The sequence below is a fragment of the Thermochaetoides thermophila genome (assembly GCF_000221225.1).
Source record: "Thermochaetoides thermophila DSM 1495 unplaced genomic scaffold scf7180000011822, whole genome shotgun sequence".
In the NCBI taxonomy this organism is placed as follows: Eukaryota; Fungi; Ascomycota; class Sordariomycetes; order Sordariales; family Chaetomiaceae; genus Thermochaetoides; species Thermochaetoides thermophila.
The window spans coordinates 2,091,502-2,111,461 of NW_006383038.1; the positions used below are offsets into that span (position 1 = coordinate 2,091,502).

At 53.4% G+C, this 19,960-nt stretch overlaps 7 protein-coding genes across 7 annotated transcripts; 5 read left to right on the plus strand and 2 right to left on the minus strand.

Annotated features, from left to right (window-relative positions):
- Window positions 1-38: 38 nt before the first annotated feature.
- CTHT_0070150 (uncharacterized protein) lies at window positions 39-452 on the plus strand (the record flags this gene model as incomplete). The annotated part of the gene is made up of 1 exon (XM_006697230.1): window positions 39-452. The coding sequence occupies one exon, from the start codon at window positions 39-41 to the stop codon at window positions 450-452; it is 414 nt and encodes a 137-aa protein (XP_006697293.1).
- Window positions 453-2,037: 1,585 nt separating this feature from the next.
- Window positions 2,038-4,220, plus strand: CTHT_0070160 (uncharacterized protein; the record flags this gene model as incomplete). Its single annotated transcript, XM_006697231.1, has 2 exons — window positions 2,038-3,997; window positions 4,069-4,220. 2 exons carry the CDS (start codon window positions 2,038-2,040, stop codon window positions 4,218-4,220), a joined length of 2,112 nt encoding a protein of 703 aa, XP_006697294.1.
- Window positions 4,221-4,919: 699 nt separating this feature from the next.
- On the minus strand, window positions 4,920-6,183 carry CTHT_0070170 (uncharacterized protein; the record flags this gene model as incomplete). Its single annotated transcript, XM_006697232.1, has 4 exons — window positions 4,920-5,418; window positions 5,478-5,548; window positions 5,644-5,786; window positions 5,844-6,183. The coding sequence occupies 4 exons, from the start codon at window positions 6,181-6,183 to the stop codon at window positions 4,920-4,922; spliced, it is 1,053 nt and encodes a 350-aa protein (XP_006697295.1).
- A 2,325-nt stretch (window positions 6,184-8,508) lies between these two features.
- CTHT_0070180 (putative bifunctional purine biosynthetic protein) lies at window positions 8,509-10,869 on the plus strand (the record flags this gene model as incomplete). Its single annotated transcript, XM_006697233.1, has 1 exon — window positions 8,509-10,869. The coding sequence occupies one exon, from the start codon at window positions 8,509-8,511 to the stop codon at window positions 10,867-10,869; it is 2,361 nt and encodes a 786-aa protein (XP_006697296.1).
- Window positions 10,870-11,713: 844 nt separating this feature from the next.
- On the minus strand, window positions 11,714-12,683 carry CTHT_0070190 (putative 1-acylglycerol-3-phosphate protein; the record flags this gene model as incomplete). The annotated part of the gene is made up of 2 exons (XM_006697234.1): window positions 11,714-11,913; window positions 11,966-12,683. The coding sequence occupies 2 exons, from the start codon at window positions 12,681-12,683 to the stop codon at window positions 11,714-11,716; spliced, it is 918 nt and encodes a 305-aa protein (XP_006697297.1).
- A 1,876-nt stretch (window positions 12,684-14,559) lies between these two features.
- Window positions 14,560-16,572, plus strand: CTHT_0070200 (uncharacterized protein; the record flags this gene model as incomplete). The annotated part of the gene is made up of 2 exons (XM_006697235.1): window positions 14,560-15,328; window positions 15,386-16,572. The coding sequence occupies 2 exons, from the start codon at window positions 14,560-14,562 to the stop codon at window positions 16,570-16,572; spliced, it is 1,956 nt and encodes a 651-aa protein (XP_006697298.1).
- An 840-nt stretch (window positions 16,573-17,412) lies between these two features.
- Window positions 17,413-18,823, plus strand: CTHT_0070210 (uncharacterized protein; the record flags this gene model as incomplete). The annotated part of the gene is made up of 2 exons (XM_006697236.1): window positions 17,413-17,825; window positions 17,893-18,823. The coding sequence occupies 2 exons, from the start codon at window positions 17,413-17,415 to the stop codon at window positions 18,821-18,823; spliced, it is 1,344 nt and encodes a 447-aa protein (XP_006697299.1).
- Between the last annotated feature and the right edge of the window lie 1,137 nt (window positions 18,824-19,960).

The window sequence follows — 19,960 nt, forward strand, 5'->3', positions numbered from 1 at the left end:
CGATGAGGAGGGAGACGTTGCTGAGCCCCAAGAGGAGGATGAGGGCTTCTCGGTCGCCGACGCCACTACTGATGGCGGCAGCGATGAGCACGACTGGGCCGACTACGACAAAAGCGATAGCGATGGCGATGATGACGGAGATTCTGAACGTCGTCATCATCATCACCATGATGAGCAGGATCATCATCGGCAACGGCATCATCAGCACCGGCATAGGCGACATCAAGGCAGATATCGTCGAGGATGGTCTCGTCGTCAGGAGACTGTACCAAGAGAACGGGCTGCGAAGGAAGCAGCATCCTCACCATGGTGGGAGTCTCAGGTGCAAGAACAAGGAGAGAGAGATGAGCGCCGTGTGGAACAGCTGCGCCGGATCTGGCTCGTGGTGGTGGCTGCTGTCGTGCTCCTCCCTCCATTTTTCTGGGGCGTGCTCGCGGTCGCGGCGGGCGTGATGTACTTTGCCATGCGGTTGACGAGGATGAGAAGGGGAGTAAGACAAGAGAGAATGTGGTAAAGGCGGATGTTTTAGAGGGGTAATGAAAAAGAAATACGAAAAAAAAGATTCATCACATGATTTTTCAGTGAGGGATGGGATGGAGCATGGGAGTGTGTCACGAATGAGGAATAGGACGGTTGATGGCTTTTGTCCTTCTTCCCCAGTTTCATATTTCCTCTTTTATATCTGTCCTCTTCTCTCTCTTTGTTGTTTGTTGTGTTTGTTCATCCGGCATAGACTACCAGGTACCTTGGCCAGCTGCACCAGATCAGTCCACGGAGGAGGCGTTTCGTATATCAGGAGGTCATTGACAGGACACATGACACACATATAATCATACTAAGGCTATGGATATGGTACACGGTACTTCAAAAGATGGCACATATGGGTCTCGGGGGCATATGCGATGATGGACGATGATGGGTTCGAGTCACGACATGACTACCTTCGTAACTACCATATACATCCTGCCTATTACCGCTTGCTGCTGTCATGTTGGCGTCTGTTTGTGGACACTGGGCATTGCTTGCTGCCTTGGGTCTGTAATTATATGTCGTGGTCTCGCTACGGATGATGGTCTAGATACCCCAACATGTGGCATTGCTGATGAGCTCTCTTCGACTACGATCTTCACTTTGTAATAATCAGGTTGGTGTTATTGAGGAAGCTGTGTGTCTTTTAGAGCATGTGGATAATGATTATGACTTTCTGATGATGAGTGAGAGCTAGTTTTGGATGACTTCCGAATCTTGTAAAAAGGGGGGGTCGTAAATAAAAGATCACCAGAGGCAACACAGAGGACATCAAAACCTATACATACGCATACGTGGCTCATGCAATTAATCTGCACGGTGCCACCGGCTTGACGCCAAAGTACTAAATGCCAAGCCGACAGCATTTCCAAGCTCTGGAGCCAATGCCAAGCTCGTGGGGCACCAATGGCATCAGATCCAGCGGAAGCCGATGCCAAGCCTGCCAAGCAACCAAGGGCCAAGTAGAAGCTTTGACCCCCTGCTAAGATTTGGAGGCCACGATTCACTTTCATGACACAGCGGGCGAACTAGGGACCTAGCCTGGCCGCACGCAGCCCATCATCACCACGCATTTCACCCCATAGCCCGTGGATGCTCTGCGTTTGCACTGCTCCCGATCTCACGAGAGCTCTTGCGGGTTCGCATACCTGCGCACTCCTAAGAATCTACACGACGAAACCGCCACATTGCATCTTTGCTGCTAATTCGGACGATCTTGGGGGGGCAAAACTTCTCCCTCGTCCCTGAACTGGCCGGTTGATCTCTTGTCTTATTGACTTTTTTCTTCTTTCTGGTGGCGGATGCTTTGACGACCACCTGTCGAGCGTGTCCTTTTCTTCGAACGTTCCCTTTCTACTTCTTCAAACGCAACAATTCATACCCATCTTTCCAGGTTTTCGAGGCGCAAAATACAGCTAGCAACACACGGTTGATCCGCAGAGCGCCCCGACGTAACACACAACCGCAACTACAGTCGAGTCCCCGTCCTGACGAGCCCCTCGCATAGTCATGGCGGGCACCGACTACGCATACGATGAGGAGGGCTACCTCTGGCCCTTCTTCGTCTTTACCCTCACCTCCATTGTCACCATCCCGTTGACATACATTCTCGTCAAGAGGTCACGAGACCCGGCTGCTTCGTTCCCACGCATCAAGTCCGACTTCAAGCATGCCCACTCAGACACCATCGATGAGCTCCGAAAGAAGGAGCGCCGCAAGGAGCGCAAGGTTTGGCTTACCGTCTTCGTCATTGCCGGCTGGCTCATCATGGGCTACATGCTCTTCCTGATCAAGACGACCGATGCGCCGTCGACGCGCATCTGGAACCCTTACGATATCCTCGGCCTGTCTGAGTCGGCCACCGAAAAGGAGATCAAGAGCCGCTACCGCAAGCTCTCGCTCAAATACCACCCGGACAAGGCCAAGCCCGATCCTAAGAAGAACGAGACTATGGAGGACCTGAACCGGCGTTATGTTGAGATTTCTAAGGCCTACCAGGCCCTGACGGACGAGGAGGTGCGCAATAACTACATCCAGTACGGCAACCCGGACGGCAAGCAGGGCTTCAGTATCAACATTGCCCTGCCCAAGGCCATGGTGTCGGACGGCAATGGCAAGTACGTGGTGCTGACCTACTCGGCCCTGTTTGGCGTCCTGCTGCCCTACCTGGTCGGTTCCTGGTGGTACGGCACCCGCAAGAGGTCGCGCGAGGGTGTTCTTATGGAGAGCGCCAACCGCCTGTTCCGCGAGTACAAGGAGACCATTGACGAGGGCGGCATCATTACTGCTCTGAGCGTTGGTCAGGAGTATGAGGAGCTCTTTAAGGGAGATAAGGCCGAGTCTGGCCTGGCCAAGATTGAATCGCGCGTGCTTGCTGAGGGCGAGCTCTCCCCTCTGGCTGGCGGGCTGTCTGTCAAAGACCGCGAGAAGCTGGAGGACCTCGAGAACGGCCCTCAACGGAAGGCGCTGGCGCTCCTGTGGGCTTACCTGGGCCGCATCGAACTCGACGATCCTGAGCTGGAGAAGGCCAAGTTCGCTGTCGCCCCGATCGCCCACTCGCTCAACAAGTCGTTCAACGCCATCTCTCTCGCCTACGGCAATACCTCTCCTCTTCTGGCCTCGTACTATGCTGGTCAGATGCTGATCCAGGCTATCCCGCCCAAGTCTTCGCCTCTCCTGCAACTCCCCTACTTCACCCCTGCCGTCGTCAAGGCTATCGAGGGCGACTCCCGTATCCACACCACCGTCCAGGACTTCATGGACCGCCCTGATGCCAAGCGCCGTGCGCTCGTCGTCCGGCCCGGCCTGCTCACCCAGGACCAATACGCCGAAGCCGTCCGCGTCGCCAAGCAGCTCCCCTACTTCCGCGTCGCCAAGGCCTTCTTCAAGGTCACCGGTGAGCGCTTCATCATCCCCTCGTCTCTCGTCACCCTCGTTGTCAAGGGTCGCTTTGTGCCTCCCGGCAGCGAAAACGTCCCCGAAATCGACCCCCTCGACCTCGAGGATATCGATCCCGCCGAGGACGACCTGGACGCCATCCTCGGCCGGAAGACCGCCAAGGTTGTGGGCAAGGACGAGAAGACGGGCAAGCCGATCATCGAGTCGGCCGAGACGGAGCTCGTGCCTGCGCCACTGGCGCATGCCCCCTATTTTGCTAGGGACCATTCGCCCAGGTGGCATGTCTTCTTGACGGACTCGAAGCAAGGACGGGTCGCGGTGCCACCGTTCACGTTTGCGCAGTTCGATCGGCCTATCTTCGGGGAGGATGGAATTACGCCGACTTTCGCCATGCAGACGCTCAAGGCGCAGTTCCAGGCGCCGCCGCAGGCGGGGCATTATACTTTTGTGATGCATGTCGTGTGCGATAGTTATGTTGGGTTCGATACCAAGATGGAGGTCACGCTGGTAGTCGAGGAGCCAAGTAAGCTCGAGGAGGTGCAGGAGGATGAGATCAGTGAGCCGGAGGAGGGTAAGTTTCTTTCTCAAATTTGAATGGGGATTGAATTGGGATGAGAACCGAGACGCTAACGAGTGAAATAGATACCATCGCCGGCATCATGCAAGCTGCCAAGGGCGGTCCGGTTAAGAGGAGACAGGACAGTGATGAGGAGTCGGATGAGGAGAGCACAACGGACGACGATGAGGATGATGATACCAGCGAGACGAATACGGATACGGAGCCGGAGAATTAGATGGGTTAAGGGGTTAAAAGGATGTGGGGTGCGGTCGGCGGGGAGTTTGTGTCTGAGTTGTGTGTGTGAATGGAAACTTCGTACTGTATGTTTGTGTCTCTGTCTCTCTCTATTATATCCAAAGGGTATTTTGATTATTTTATGTCAATTTTTTTTCCCACTTTTTCTTCTTCGGTTTTCCCTTCTTCGGACTTAAAAGAGAAGAGCTTTCTGGCGACTGGTGATTTTCACTTTTTATGAGGTTGTGGATGAAGCGGGATGGTTGATAATAAGGATGGGGGTTGAGGGTGTACACACTGTTTCTTTGACATTCCCTTCTTCTCCCGACGCGCTTCTTACGAGGTTGCTTTTCCCTCAAACCTCTTTTTGCAAGTTGCATAGGCAGGCTGACAAGCGTTTAGCTAGCTAATAAGACTGGACCGGAGAAAAGATAGAGATAGAGCGTTGATTCAAACAACCTAGAACGACAACTACGCGTTCCCTTCCCAGTACCCAGTCTATCTCGGAAGTTTAACCAAATGAAATAGGCTCTGTGCTATATACAGAATTACGAATAGGATGAGACCACTCCACTCATCTTGCTCTCCATTGGCTCAGGTCACTGTGGTCTCATCATTCTTTTTTTTTTTTTTTTTTTTTTTCGCGAGTCCGGAGTCCGGCTCCTTAGAGACCAAAACCGGGGAATTCACAATTTCTTCATCAAACTAACACCAAGGCCCCAACAACCCCTATTACCAACGCAACCGAGACACCCGACCCAGCACCCTTCATGATGCTCCAATCTGCTCCAGCCGTAACTACCGGTAGGGTGCCGGTTGTTGTGGTGGTTACTGTTGTGTTTGGACGGCATGATGGACCACAGGGACTGCACGAGATGGAGGGACCGCATGGACTGCCTGTCGCAGAGGTTATGGTTTCCGTTCCAGTCTCCTCTTCTGTCTCGGTTCCCGTCGCGGTGGTCATCTCCTTTGGAGGACCATGGGTTGGGGTAGGAGTATCGCTGGGCCCGCCGGGTGAGTAAGTGGATGATGTGGCTGTTATATATGTGGTGCCGGTGACGCTCGAGAAAGTGAGGGTGGTAAACTCCGTGATGGTTGTGCTAGCCTTGGGGACGGTAATGGTGGTTTCGATGCATTCTGTTTCGGTGACGGTGCATATTTCGGTTATGGTTTCGGTTACAGAAGCTGGGACGGTTATTCTGTAGGGGCGTTATTAGCAGCTGATTCGGAGAAAGAGGAGGGAGAGGGAAGGGCTTACGTGTTGGTTTGGGTGACTTTGACCGTCTCGGTTCTGGAGATGGTCGTGGTTGTTGTTTCGGGACATGTGATCTGTGATGATTGATTAGTAGTTAGGGATGAGTTAGAAAAGAGAGAGAGAGAGAACTTGCCGTCTCATAGACGCCAGTGGTCTCGGTTTCTGTCACTACAGACGTTTCGTAAACGGTCTGGACCTCGGGGACGCGGGTGATGATGGTAGAGGTCGACGTCCAGGTGATCTCGATTGTCTGCCCGTCGATCACTGTAGTTTCTGTGATAGGACATGGCTCGGTGATGGTTTTATAGACGACTGCCAGGCATGTTAGCGAGATCTGTCTACGATTTCGATGTTGACTTGTCCTCTTACCATGTTCCGTTGTCTTAGTAACCGGTGGCTCAGTCTTTGTCACTACGATTGTGGTCGGCACAACGGTCTTGACTGTGCTCGTGGTGGTGTACGTTGTCACATATGTGTGCCCTGGCTCAGTAATCGTCTCGAAGACGGAGCAGAGTGTCGTGTAAGTGACCGTGACTCGGGTTGTCTCGGTTACGCAGGCTCGACAGTCATTGTAATCAATGCCCTCCGGCCTACTCTTTCCTCCGCCCCTATGATATGGTTCGTCTTCTGGCTCATGATACCCTCGGGGTAGGTTGGCTGCCAGAGCAGAGGTGACTAGAGAGAGAAGATGGAGTGATGATATCCTCATGGCGTCTTTGTCTGTGCGCGCAAACTCTGGGGTATTGTGAATTATCGGCTCACAAAATTTTCAACCAGGGATAACATAGAGTCTGACAAAATTAACTCGGAGATACAAGATAGGAATTGTTTTCAGGGAACATGAATAGGATTAGAAGAATCCAAGAACCGACAACATGGAGAAGGAGAACAAAGTGGCGGACAAATCCCGGGGGTCGGCACAATGGATCAGCTAGTTTATAGCACAGACAATAGGAACCAGGGTAGTGGATTCCCGTCAGAGGAGGCCAGGGCTCTGATGATGTCTGTCGGTGTCCAACAGGACGGTTAGCTTGCTTGAGACAATCCCCCCTGGAAGACATCATGAAGGTAGAGAGGTCCAGAGACTGGCCGCTCCTGACCGCATACTCGAGCCTGGAGATATTGATTTCGGAAGCTGGATGTTGTAAGACCAGAGATAACTCTCTCGCTTTGGTATCACCAACATCCTGTTGGCCGAGTGTGGTAATCCAGGTTGCCAGTTGTCTAGGAGCTCGGGCAGTGAGCACCCAGCTTCATGAACTGCTAAGGCTGTCAGAGCGGAGGATTGCCTCCTGGCGATCCCTGCATCAACAGTGAACATAAGTTCGTCTGAGTTGCAGTCTGACAAAGCAGGATGCTGACCATGGTATTTGGTATCTCGATCCTGTCCTTGAGCGGCACAGACAGTGAAGAAGTCAACATCTTCTCCCTTGGGTCCTAATTTATGAAGCTTCACTCCGATATGTCTCTTGCATGCGATTTGAAAGTAACAAAAAGCGGATCAGAAATGAATTCACCTGGTATATTGTTTTTTTTTTTTTTTCTACGGTGCAGTGCCATGGCAGTGATAATGGTGCTAACAATGTTCAAGCATGATAACATGAGTGGCACGAGTGGCGTAGCCGACCGCTGGCACAGCAGCGTTATTGACAATGTCGGATGAGCTGTCAAACTCGGCCTTCGACCAGGCCGTATATTTGGCCAATCTTACCTTATACCTAACTTCGTTAGGTTCGAGTTGGCAGTCAAGTCAAACAAGACAAAATCCAACATAGGATGGTCACAAAGAGCTGTAGAGAGAGAACGATTTAAAAAACCACATATTTTTTGTGGTCACAACGGAGATTAACTCTATGCAATGACATACAAATGTGCACTTTCAACTACATCCTTGTTGTAGACGACTCTCATTCTTGATATAACCCGAGTTTAGATAGTTCCAGACCTGGTGAGCTGTGGAGTAACGGAAGCGAAGATTCGAGTCCCGACCGTTCATCAACGGTGTCAGGTCTGTAATGCCAAAGATCAAGAGTTTCGAAACCGCAATACCGCAATTAAGGATAGGAAGGTAGGATGTTTGCCGCGTGCTCTAGATATTATGGAATTAACCTTCTTAAAATCATTAGATGCTCATGGCTGGTATTTATTTAGACAATCAGATTCCGACTAATCGGATGATGGCATAAATCATCGCAATATGTCCAAAGCACGCAAGGCAGCTTTAAAATTCTTGATCTTCGCAGCACCTGTGCTGTTCTGCCGCTCTGAAATAACTGGCGGGGTAAGAACTGATCCACTGACTTTATCGAGACTTGAGGAAGCTAGATAAGTAGTCTCTGACAAACCAAGTGACCACGCATTTTCCTAACAGGATGCTGTGGTTCCTGGACCTGATGGTGGTATTGCTGCCGCTCCACGGGTCAGATTTGCGGTCAGCAATGTTACCAACAACACAAGCCATGCTATTGGTATTGGTGCAACATTTGAAAATCTCTCAGGGAGTTTAACGCCTCGTAAATGCTGGCAAATCCCTCTCCAAAGGGTCAGTTGTCCTTTGTAAGGATTCGGGGGACCCAAGACAAGACCACCACTGCTAAATCCATAAAGCTTTTCAGCTTGAAGAGCTAAGTTTCATTCCTTCAGGGGCAAACTCGGCATAGCCGAAGGTATTGATAAAGAACTGGCATTAAGTAAGCTAGGACTCAAAAGAAGATGGAGCATACAACAGTCCATTTCGGTGACCTTCCTTTTTTTTTTTTCCGTTCAGCCAGTTCCCCTGCCCTCTCGCATTGACAAGCTCGACAACAGTCCAGGGCAAAAAAGTTCAAGTTCCTGATTTCGAAGAGGGGCTCAAGGCCATTGACCAATTAAAATGCGCGCTTCGATAATGATAGCCCCTCCGACCTCGAGGGGGAGGGGTAATGCACCCCACCATAATTTTTAAGTCGTGCGCCCCTGTAGTTGCAGAGACGATCTCAGACGACGATGCTGGGCACTCTCCAGACTGCTCCCTGATTCAATCAACCCGCCCATCATGTCGCTCCGCATCCTGCTCATCGGCAATGGCGGCCGCGAGCACGCCCTGGCCTGGAAATTGGCACAGTCGCCGCTGGTCGAGTCGATTGTGGCCGTTCCTGGCAATGGAGGCACCGCGCGCCTGAACAAGGTCTCCAATAACACCGACGTGCGCCCGGACGACTATCCGGGTCTGGTCGAACTGGCCAAAAAGCTGCGTATCAACCTCGTCGTACCCGGCCCCGAGGCCCCGCTGGTTGATGGTTGCGAGGGCTACTTCCGCGAAGCGGGCATTCCCGTGTTCGGCCCCTCGAAGGAGGCCGCGCGCATGGAAGGCAGCAAGACCTTCTCCAAGGACTTCATGAAGAAGCACGGCATCCCTACCGCCGCCTACGAGAACTTCAACGACTACCAGAAGGCCAGCGAGTACCTGAAGTCGGTGAGCCACCGTGTCGTCATCAAGGCCACCGGTCTCGCTGCCGGCAAGGGCGTCATCATCCCCACGACGCAAGAGGAGGCCCAGCAGGCGCTGAAGGAAATCATGCTGGACAAGGCCTTTGGCTCTGCTGGTGATGAGGTCGTCATTGAGGAGTTCCTCGAGGGCGATGAGCTGAGCATCCTGTCGTTCTGCGACGGCCACACCATCAAGTCGCTGCCGCCGGCCCAGGACCACAAGCGCATCGGCGAGGGCGACACCGGCCTCAACACTGGCGGCATGGGCTGCTACGCCCCGACCAAACTGGGAACTCCCGAGCTGATTGCCCGCATCGAGCGCGAGATTTTGCAGCCGACCATCGACGGCATGCGCAAGGATGGCTTCCCCTTCCGCGGCTGCCTGTTCACCGGCCTGATGATCACCCCTGACGGCTCGCCCAAGGTGCTCGAGTACAACGTGCGCTTCGGCGACCCTGAGACCCAGACCGTCCTCCCGCTGCTGGAGTCCGATCTGGCCAAGATCATGTACGCCTGCGCCGGTCCGGTCCCCTACCTGCAAGAGGTCGAGGTCAAGGTGTCGAGCAAGTTTAGCGCGACCGTCGTGGTCGCTGCCCCCGGCTACCCCGAGTCCTACCCCAAGAACATCCCCATGCAGGTCGGCGAGGCCCCCGCCGGCATTACCCTCTTCCATGCCGGCACCAAGCTGTCAGGCGATAACCTCCTGACCTCCGGTGGCCGCGTCATCGCCGCCAACGCTGTCGGCGAGTCGCTGCGCGCTGCGGTCGACAAGGCCTACGAGGGCGTCAAGTTAATCAGCTTCGACGGCATGTACTACCGCCGCGATATCGCTCACCGCGCCTTCCGCAAGGGTGATGACTCCAACAAGCTCACCTACGCCCAGGCCGGTGTCAGCATCGACGCCGGCAACGAGCTGGTCGACCGGATCAAAGCCGCGGTCGCCAGCACGCGGCGCCCCGGCGCAGACGCCATCATCGGCGGTTTCGGCGGCGAGGTGGACCTCTCCGCGGCTGGCTTCCCCGGCGCACCCATCGTCGTCGGCGCAATCGACGGCGTCGGCACCAAGCTGATCATCGCCCAGAAGATGAACAAGCACGACACAGTCGGCATCGATCTGGTCGCCATGAACGTCAACGACCTCGTCGTCCAAGGCGCCGAGCCGTTCATGTTCCTGGACTACTACGGCTGCAGCAAACTCGACGTTTCCGTCGCGACCTCCTTCGTCGAGGGCGTCGCCAAGGGTTGCATCGAAGCCGGCTGCGCCCTGGTTGGCGGCGAGACCGCCGAGATGCCCGATCTGTACCAGGGGGATGACTACGACGCGGCCGGCGCCGCCGTCGGCGTCATGCTCGCTTCGCAGCGCCTGCCCCGTAAGGAGGCCATGCAGCCGGGCGATGTCCTCCTCGGCCTGGCCTCGTCCGGTGTCCACTCCAACGGCTTCTCTCTCGTCCGCAAGATCGTCTCCTCCCGCGGGCTGCAGTATACCGACCCGTGCCCGTGGGACTCTACCCAATCTTTGGGCGCTGCCTTGTTGACCCCGACACGTATCTACGTCAAGCCCCTCCTGGCAGCCCTCAAGTCCCCTTCGGGCCCCGCGATCCGCGGCATGGCGCACATCACGGGCGGCGGTCTCCTCGAGAACGTGCCGCGCATGCTGCCTGCGCACCTGGCCGCCGAGATTGATGTGACCGCGTGGGAGTTACCCGGCGTATTCAAGTGGCTTGCGCAGAGCGTCGAGCCGAGGGAGATGGCTAGGGCGTTTAACACCGGCGTCGGTATGGTTGTGGCCGTTGCGGCTGATAAGGCGGAGGAGGTTAAGGCTGTGCTTGAGAAGGAGGGGGAGAAGGTTTATGTTGTGGGTAAGCTGGTTGAGAGGAAGGAGGGCGAGGGGTGTGTGCTTAGGGGGTTGGAGAGGTGGGCTGCTTGAGGTGGGGTGAGAATGAAGTACTTATGCGAGAACTTGTGCTAAGGGTTAACACGTATGAAGTACGGTCGATGATATATGTGTGTATGTAGGGTATCTGAATGTTTTGAATGGGTAGGCTGTGTGATATTTGAGTTCAAGCTGCTTCCAGCAGGGGACTTTTTGTGATTACATTCCCTGAAGACTCAGTGTTGCAACATGTCATATTGCATAATTAGTATCTTGGAAATCTCATTGAGGTTGAGAAGTTCTTGTTTCCTTTTTTTTTGTTTGTTTGTTTTTTTTTTGTTATTTTTAAGATTATAAGGCTACATATGCCTTGACTGCTACTTCAAACGTCCATTAAACCCCCAGTGCTCAACCACGTCTATACCTATCTTCGATTCGCAGGCATATCCGACCGTCTATACATCACATAGTCTGCATGTTTGTATAGCATCGTTGTAACCTGACGAATGCCAACGTAAATGCTGGAATCCTGTGGTTATGTACGCTCCGCGCCTGTGTTATTCTCCAAGGGTATCATGCTTTTGCTCTCTAGGTCTTTTTAGCTGTGTCGTAACCTCGTATTCAAGCATCGAGTCCTGAGCAGGGACTGCTCCAGACACTGTTCGGCCAGGGCATGGAGCGGCCATGATCGCTCAGTTGCGTCTCTTACTCAACACCTAACGCGCATCCTCGCGCTTGTAGTCCTTCCATGTTGGAGTGATACTGCCCATTTTGGGGCCAGGGTATCATGGTTGGCTTCCCTGAACATCCATCAAGTCGGTAATTGGGCTGTCGCTGGCACGTTGGAACACGGAAGGGGATGCGCTTCACACTGACGACTACCAGCAATGAGAATGCCTCAGGCAGCCACACGCTTCTCAACGCCAGTCACCTTAACAACTTCACCATTAGTGGGCCGGCTAACAGGTGTAGCGTTGGCCTCACCGCGAGCGCGCGCGGTAAGTTCAACAAGCTCCTTGAGCATCAACTCGCGAGTCGTCTGGGTCAGCTTGTCGACATCCTCGGCGGTCATACCGGTCGTTGGGATGGGGTCAAGGACTATGAAGCTGTTAGCTATGTCCAACCAGATAGAAACCTGAAAAATGCGTACCCTTAACGGGAATGGTGCCGGAACGGAAGATGAGGCCCTTGATCCAAAGAATGTGGCTGTAGTTTGCCACGACGATGGGCACGATCGGTACCTGCGCCTGGACGGCCAGATGGAAGGCGCCCTTCTTGAAGGGAAGCAGCACAGGGTCCTTCGTATAACTGCGAGTGCCCTCAGGGAAGATGTAGACACTCTGGCGCTTGTTGCGAATTTCGTTGGCAGCACCACTCATCTTCTTCCGTGCTTCGGCCGTGTTAGAGCGATTGAGGAAGATGGTGCCGCTGAGGGTCATAAACCACCCCAGGAATGGAGTGTGACGGAGCGACGACTTGGCCGTCATGCTGCACCACTTGGGGAAAATGGAGCCAAGCATACAAACGTCGAGCTCTGTCTGATGATTGGCGACAAAGACGGCTGGACGGACCTTCTCAAGGTAGCCATTGGGGTCCTCGGCCACGAAGTTGACGCCCGTGGTCACCAGCATGGCGTACTTGAAAAAGCGTGCCACAACCCATTGCGACAATTGTCCATAGCCAACGAGCCGCAGGACGATGGCCGCAGTGACACCAAAGAGCGAGCTCACGACCAGCGCAAAGTAAGAGGCCAGCGCGCGGCCCACAAAGGTGGCCTTGGGCAGGAGGAAGCCGAGCATGTAGAAGAAGATGAATAGGGTAATCCACCCAACGACGATGTTGTAGAGGATGGAAGTGAGGGATGCCATTTTCGCGGCGAACCGTAGGTAGAAGGGGAGAAAAATTGGATAGGGGTTCTCAGGGTGCTTTCAGAAGATCGCTCAAAAGTCTTCTGATCGCGGGGAGCAGCCGGAGACCGGAAGCACCCAGACGTCCGGGCAGACCTTGTTCTTTTTTTTTAAATTTTTATTTTTTTATTTTTTTATTTTTTTGGCCAGAGACAAGAGGAGTGTCGGTGGCGCCAGGGATTTGGGCAGTAAGTCTCGAGCGGGCCGACTTTCACTCAGCGCTTGTCTGCGGAGTCGTCGTCGTCGACAGAGGGGAGATTCCTGGGTTATTGGAAGTCCTGGGTCTCCTGGGATGCGGCGTTGGGGAGGAATACTGGAAAGCGAGTGTGCGGATCACAGGATGCGCGCCAGAAGAGATGGGAGAAAATGCGCATGGGCAGAAGCACTCCTTTTCTCTTTATTTTTTTGGTGAATTGCTCTAGGCGCAAGGTACGGCGCTGGTCATGCTCCGGCTCGGGTATCACGACCTGACTTGGACGCTGGCCGTTAGCACGTGTTCGCTCCGCGGACTCAGCGGGCTTTCAGCGGATTTCAGCGAACTGCAACGCCAGAAATGGGGAGAATTTTTGGGACGAGCAGGTGGACAGCGATGGGGTTGATGCGGCAGGCGCGCAGGGCCGGTGGGGTCAGCAGCTGTCGTGGCGGGCCAATGGCCTCGTCGACTTGCTGGCAGGGTTGCTTGTGGCCCGAGGTTCAGAAATGTTGAGGCTAAGATTTTGGGGCGGTGCGGGGCCCGGCAGGGTGGCCGGTGGTGCAACCCTGAGGGCTCGGGACTTGGCATCGTGGGGCGCTGCTGCCCATGCTGTCCATGGCATTTTTTGGTGGGCATTTGACATGTGCTGCGGCTGCCAGCCGTTGACCGTTGGCTCTGGATGGGCTCTATGACTGCATTGCGTCAATGGCGGGCGAGGCTCAGGGTAAGGGTTCAGCAAAGGGTTTGTGGCAAATCCGTACACGAGGAAAAGTAAACATGAGGAACCGCAGCATCCAGTCTTGTTGAATTCATATGAGAGCTGCTGTCCTCTATTCCATCTCTAGGTAGCATCTCCATTGGGGCATGCTGCCGATATCGATATCATCATCGCTCGACGGAGCCGCCCATCGGATGTTTTGCAGAAAGGGTCCCGGGCCCAGTCTGGGCTCGGATATAGCGGGAGATGCGATGGGAGTGAGCCCCTCGCAGCTCTCAAAAGAACACACAGATGGTTTCTCTTCTAATAGACAAGCCATGGTATATGGGATCGATTTGTAGCATTTGCTAATCATGAAACAGCAACCACCTACAAGAGTCAAGTTTCCAGTCTTGAGACAGGGAAGCCAAATTAAACGTGTTGTGCCATCAGACGTGGTTTATTATGTAATGTAAAATTATGGAATATTACATACCACTAGCCCAAACCGCGTTGGCCGCGCCATACACAAGGGACCAGCGCACGACCGGACCCAGCACCAGGGCCAGCACATGCACAACACCGAGCTTTCCCGACCTCGACCCTGACGTCGACAGCCCGACCATCATCCCACTTGTGCATTTGCTGGATGAGCTCGTTAGCAGTCAGTGGGCGATCTTGACAGGCCAATTTGATTGTCTTTCGATTTTGCCAATTCCCGCATAGCCCAATCACTTACGTACTGTCAATACGCGATGACCACAGCCCAGCAAGCTTGAATTGAACCCTCCCTAGTGCATTCTAAGGTTAAGTCGGTCATCGACTCGTCGATCCATCTCATCATCCACATCGATCCGATCCTTAATATCGGCCCTCCTCTATCTGGATTCCCGTTACCTGTCAGGCCACCAATTCTTCGGAAAAACCTGTTCTCGGCGCCGGTCACCATGGCCGCATCCCGTGGTGGACAGCCCTCGCTGTCGGTCCACCTACCGCAGCCCTCCTCGTCCTCTTCCATCCCAGATGTCCCGCCTATCTCGGCCCTGTTCCTGATAGACTTTGACGTTAAGGCTGGATACACTATTGTCTGGAAGCAGGCTGTTCCCGGTCTGGCGCTTGACGGCGCTGTCGAGTACAAGAGCTTGCCATCTGGCCTGCACAGCGTTTCCAATGACCTTATCTATTTTGTCCACGAAGGTACCCATGCCGGTCTTAGTGCCTTCATCAACAAGCCTACCGATGAAGAAGAATCTCGCCATGCCAGGATGATTGCGGTTGGCGTCCTGGTGCCGCTCAGTTTTGGTCGACTGGGGCGTGCCTGGCGCCATGCCGAGAACTTGAAGGAGATGGCAGAGAAGCTGGCTACCGACAAGACACAGACCCAGATCCTCCAGGAGTACTGGGAGAAGCACTGCGTGCGCGAGTCGTCTGCTTCAGAGGCCCCGAAGGACACTCCCCTGGAGTCTCCTCTGTTGACCGTCCCTGGTCCCAGCCGCTCTACACCGGGCAGAGGACACTCTAGGAACCGGTCTGCCTCGGACGGCGCTGCCCTAATCCCTGCGGAGCAGCGGCTGTCTCCATACCATCCGGCCTTGAGCCTTACTAAGTTGCTGGATACGTTTGGTCCTCTGATCTTTCCCATTCACCGTGCTGCGTTGCTGCGCAAACGCATTCTGATCTCATGTCATGCCCCCGTGCATGAGATTTGCAACTTCGGTAGGTGACAGGCCTCTTTCTGGACAGACTAACCGTCAAGCTAACCAAGTTCCATAGTGTATGATATCTCCGTCATAGCCAACATCCCGGTGCCTGTCTGTGACATAATAGACCCTTCTGCCCCAGTCGAGCGTCTGCGGCCCCTGTTCACCATCGGTATCCATGATATCGGAACTCTGATAGAACAACGAGCTCCCCTCAAGCGAGGCAGCCAAGGAGACAATCAGGATGATACCGCCCAAGTCGACAGCAGTCAGGGATGGATCGCTTGCACCACAGACAGCATCCTCGCCATGAAGGAAGGTCTCTGGGATATGCTAATTACTATGCCCCCGCCGCATACGGTCAATGCTAGGCAGCGCATCTGGCCGCAGGTGGAATGCCCGAAGGGCGTACCCGTTAAGGCCACTCAGCGTGACCTGCGTCGCTTCCAGTCCCTTACCAAAGGGCTCGCGCGCATCGAAGCAGCGATGCGTCAGTCCGGCGAAGCGGCTCCAGAGACCCCGGGCATCCTCCCGTCCCGTACCAGCGTCGAGACCGCCCGCCCGTACGAGTTCCTGCCACCAGGCGTGGAAGAGATGGATAAGATCGTCGAACCCATAACCTGGGCCGCGATCGCCTACAACGGCTTCCTGTGGTGGGCTTCTGCCGGCGAGAGGCGTCGCGCTGGGGAGCTCGAGGAGCAACACCAGGATGCTGCTCTGTTGGCTGACCTAGGCGGCCCCATGCGCCCGCGGCCGCGTTCAAGACCGAGCAGCAGTGGTCCCGACAACCAGGGTCAAACCCAGATGGCCGACTCTCTCGCTTCGCTCACGCAAACAAGCGTCCATACCGACGACGACTCAGCTGCGCAAGCGCAAGCGCATCTCGAGCTCGCTGTGGTAGCATACTTCCATCGCCTCACCACCACTTTTATATCCGTCCTGGCAGACATCATTGACTCGACCGACGATGACGACCTGATGGGCCTGGATCCGGACGATCTGGACGTGCTGGAGCCAGCCGCCCTCGCAGCCACAGGCACAAGCGACGACCAGACTGGCGAGGAAGAGCGACGCTTGCTGGGCAGCGGCAACAGTAGGGGTTGGGTACGTGTGGACGGCGATGCGCTGAGCGCCATGGGCTTGGATGTGTGGAGTAAGGCGGATGCCGCTTTTGTGAAGGAGCTGACGACGAGATATTTCTCGCGGAGGGCACATGTGCAGAATAGGGGGTTTGAAATTTGCGGTGTGAGGGTTTGCTAAGGGGGGGGGGGTTTAATACGTTACTGGTATATCGGGATTTTTGTTTTTTTTTTTTCCCTGAGACTCAGGATTATGGGCTGGAGTTCGGAGTTCCATTCTGCTATGCTACACTACTGGGAGGAAGATTGAAGGGGTATTGTACTGCATCGGTTTGTTAGGTAATCTGTTAGGATAGAGTCATGGTAATGTAAAAGTTGGCTTTAATGTTTACATCAATTGCTGTCTGTTGGCCTGGTGATAATCGTTTGTCAGGTTCAAGGCTGGGTCTTCTCCGCCACATACTCCCTCGCATCATACAAGAACTGCGGTGCGTAACAAGCATATCAGCAGATGTGCCTTCAGCCGGGGAACAATATTTCCTCTTGTTTGCTGCCGTGTGGCCGTCGAAGACAACCATTGTTTGTCTGTCAGGGGTATCGGGGTCGTGCAGGTATGACGTCGATGTTAAAGGTTGGTTCTAGGGCTCGCACAAATCCGTTGGTAGGAACTTAGGTGATAATCGTTTGTCAGGTTCTTGTTCCTCTCTTATAACCCTAACCCTGGTCCTGTCAAATTGAAGTTTGTTTCATTCATGCCAGTTCCGCCTGTACTCTCACAACTGCATCTCACTTTCATCAATTGAACATTCACAACATTCTAAGCACTACATATTTGGAGTAATTTCAAATATTTCATTCAAAACACATGTCAAATTCATCAACTTGGAACACCAAACAGTAGCATTTCACCCGGCCTGTCCATTCCGAGATCAGCCGTTGTACAAACTTTTATCGATTCTCTACTTATCAGTCTTGACATACCCAAACCTTTCACATCATCACCTCATTCCCTATCAACAAAATGACAACCCAAACAACAACTAAACTTCCTTCCCATGCCCTTAACTCGAACCCCAACCACGACTCTTCTTCTTCTTCAGACCCCCTCACCCAAGCAACCTCCCTACTCACCCCTGCCCTCCACCTGCTCGAGCGCTTCCACCACCGCAACAAGAACCAGCATCGCACCTCCAAATGGTGGGCTCAAGCCGACATGCTGCGCCGGCATGTCCGCAAGATGCTCGACGATTTGGATCAAGCAGCGGAGGAGCGGGAGCAGCAGAAGAAAAGGAGGGAACGGGAGGAGAGGAGGAGGTTGAAGAAGGGGACGTCGTCCACGGATAAAGGGGAACAAGAGGGGGAAGGGAAGGCGATGGGGATGGTGAGGAAACGGGCGGGGTATTTGAGGGGGGGGTTGGGACCGGGGGCATTTGTGTAAGATTTTGGGTTTTAGAAAACAAACTCTCATTGCGATTCATTAATTTGCTGACGATGATAACAGGGCGTTTACACAGCTTACGGCGGACAGGCAGTTTGCGCATTTGGGGTTGATGATGCTGGGTGTATTGGCGCAAGTGAACAAGGCTGTGGAGCCTTTCGCGCCAGGGCCGTCGTCTGTGGAAGAGTATTCTACAGGGCAGGCTGTTGGGACGGTCGAGGCGGCACCGTTGATTAACCAGGGGGTTGGGCATGTGCTAGGCGGGGATGAGCTCGGCACAGCTGTCTCGAGGGAACAGCTTGAGATGGAGTGGGAAGGGTTAGGACAGGAGCAAGGTGTGGATATGGGTGAAGTTGTGTCGAGAGAGGAGGTCGAGAGGATGGTTGCTTCTGTTGAGGTTGGTGGGTCTGCGACATCAAAGCCGATATCCCAAGCTCCTGGAGACGACCCCGACGAGAAGCCTGCACAAACAGCTTCGAAAGACATAAAGAAGGTCAACCCAAATAAGCGCAAAGCCCTCCCGCTCCTCTCTCCCTCTACAGGCACAACATCAGCCGAACCCGAAGCAAATCCCCCAGAGCCAAAGGAAAAGCCAGCCGCTTCTGGAGGCGACGAATTCGACTCCATCTTCGGCTCGCTCGAAAGAAAAGAGAATAAGAAGAAGAAGGAGAAACCACTTTCCAAACTGGGGACTGGGGACGAGTTTGACAGTATCTCTAGTGGGCTGGAAAAGAAGAAAAAGGACAAGCCGATACTCAATGCTGGAGGTAATGATGAGTTCGATAACATCTTTGAAGGACTTGGGAAGAAGAAAGCGAAGCTAGTCACCGTACATGGAGCAGGGGATGAGTTTGATGACATCTTTGGTGGGCTGGAGAAGAAGAAAAAGAAGAATGTCGAGTCGTCGTCCAAACTGGGAGGGCTGGACAAGGGTAAAATCAAGAAGAAAAAGAAGAAAGACGAGTTTGACGATATTTTCGGAGGGCTTTTGTAATGGGTAGTCAGTGCTCACAATCTTTGCTACTAATCGCTATGTGAAAGTCAAACCTTGGTCGCCTTGGTTGAGAGGAGAGGTTTGGTCTGGGCATAGATACTGACATTCAGTTGTGTGAACAGAGATTTGTTCTTGAGCTAGTGGTAAGTAAATGGTCAAATAGGCAGAACAACAGGCTTGGTAGTGTGAAGTTGACGAGGCACACACACACAAACTCACACGCACACTTACCCCAAACTGACATCATTACAAAGGGGGGGGGGGGAGTATATAGCTAGAATAAATGAGTGAAACAAAAAAAAAAGCGAAAAAACATACAACACGGGGGATTCCCCAGTCGTCACCGACCTGAGTACTAACCCCGCCCTCAGTGGCTTGTCTATGGGAGAGCGGACGGGATCCCGAATTTTCCACTGGGTATGGTCGTATGTACTGGGCAACAGCAATTCGCGTTCTGATATACTACGACGAAGGAATAGGAGTTTGGAATTGACTTTGATGATCTGGTTTTTGGTGTTGCGGGATTGATGTGGGGAACTTCCACACCAGTGTTGCTTGGCCAACAAGTGACTTTCCTACTGTTTCCTCGATCAAAGATGAGCCGAGCCCCTGTTAAGAACAAGCTCTCCTCTATTTCTAGTGACCATTTAGAATTGCTTGCAGCCATGTCTTGATATTAAGGAATAAGTAACCTAAAACCACATAGTAAAAACATCGTGCTTCCCAAGACATCCTTTTTTCCTGCCCACGCAGACAGACCCCAGCATCACATAACCACATAAACATTGCACAAAGTAGTCAAGCAGGTAGTAGTAATATCTTCTTTAGGTAGGTTAGGTAGGTATTGTAGAGTGCAGCAGCAGTCAGAGAGAGAGAGAGCGAGCAGTTAATAAAAAGTTCAATCAATCCATCCATCCAGCCCACCCATACACCTCCTTCCATTCCAGCCCTACACCCAAAGGAGTTAATTGTTTGTCTTTCGCAAACCATCAGCACAAGACTTAGGAAAACAGCAAAGAGATAAAGAAACACAAAAAAAATTAGCAAATCAACCATTTCAAACCTTAACAGAGTAGTAAAAAAAAATCCAGAGCATTCACACAGGACACTCACAACAGGAGAGAGCTCTCGAGACAT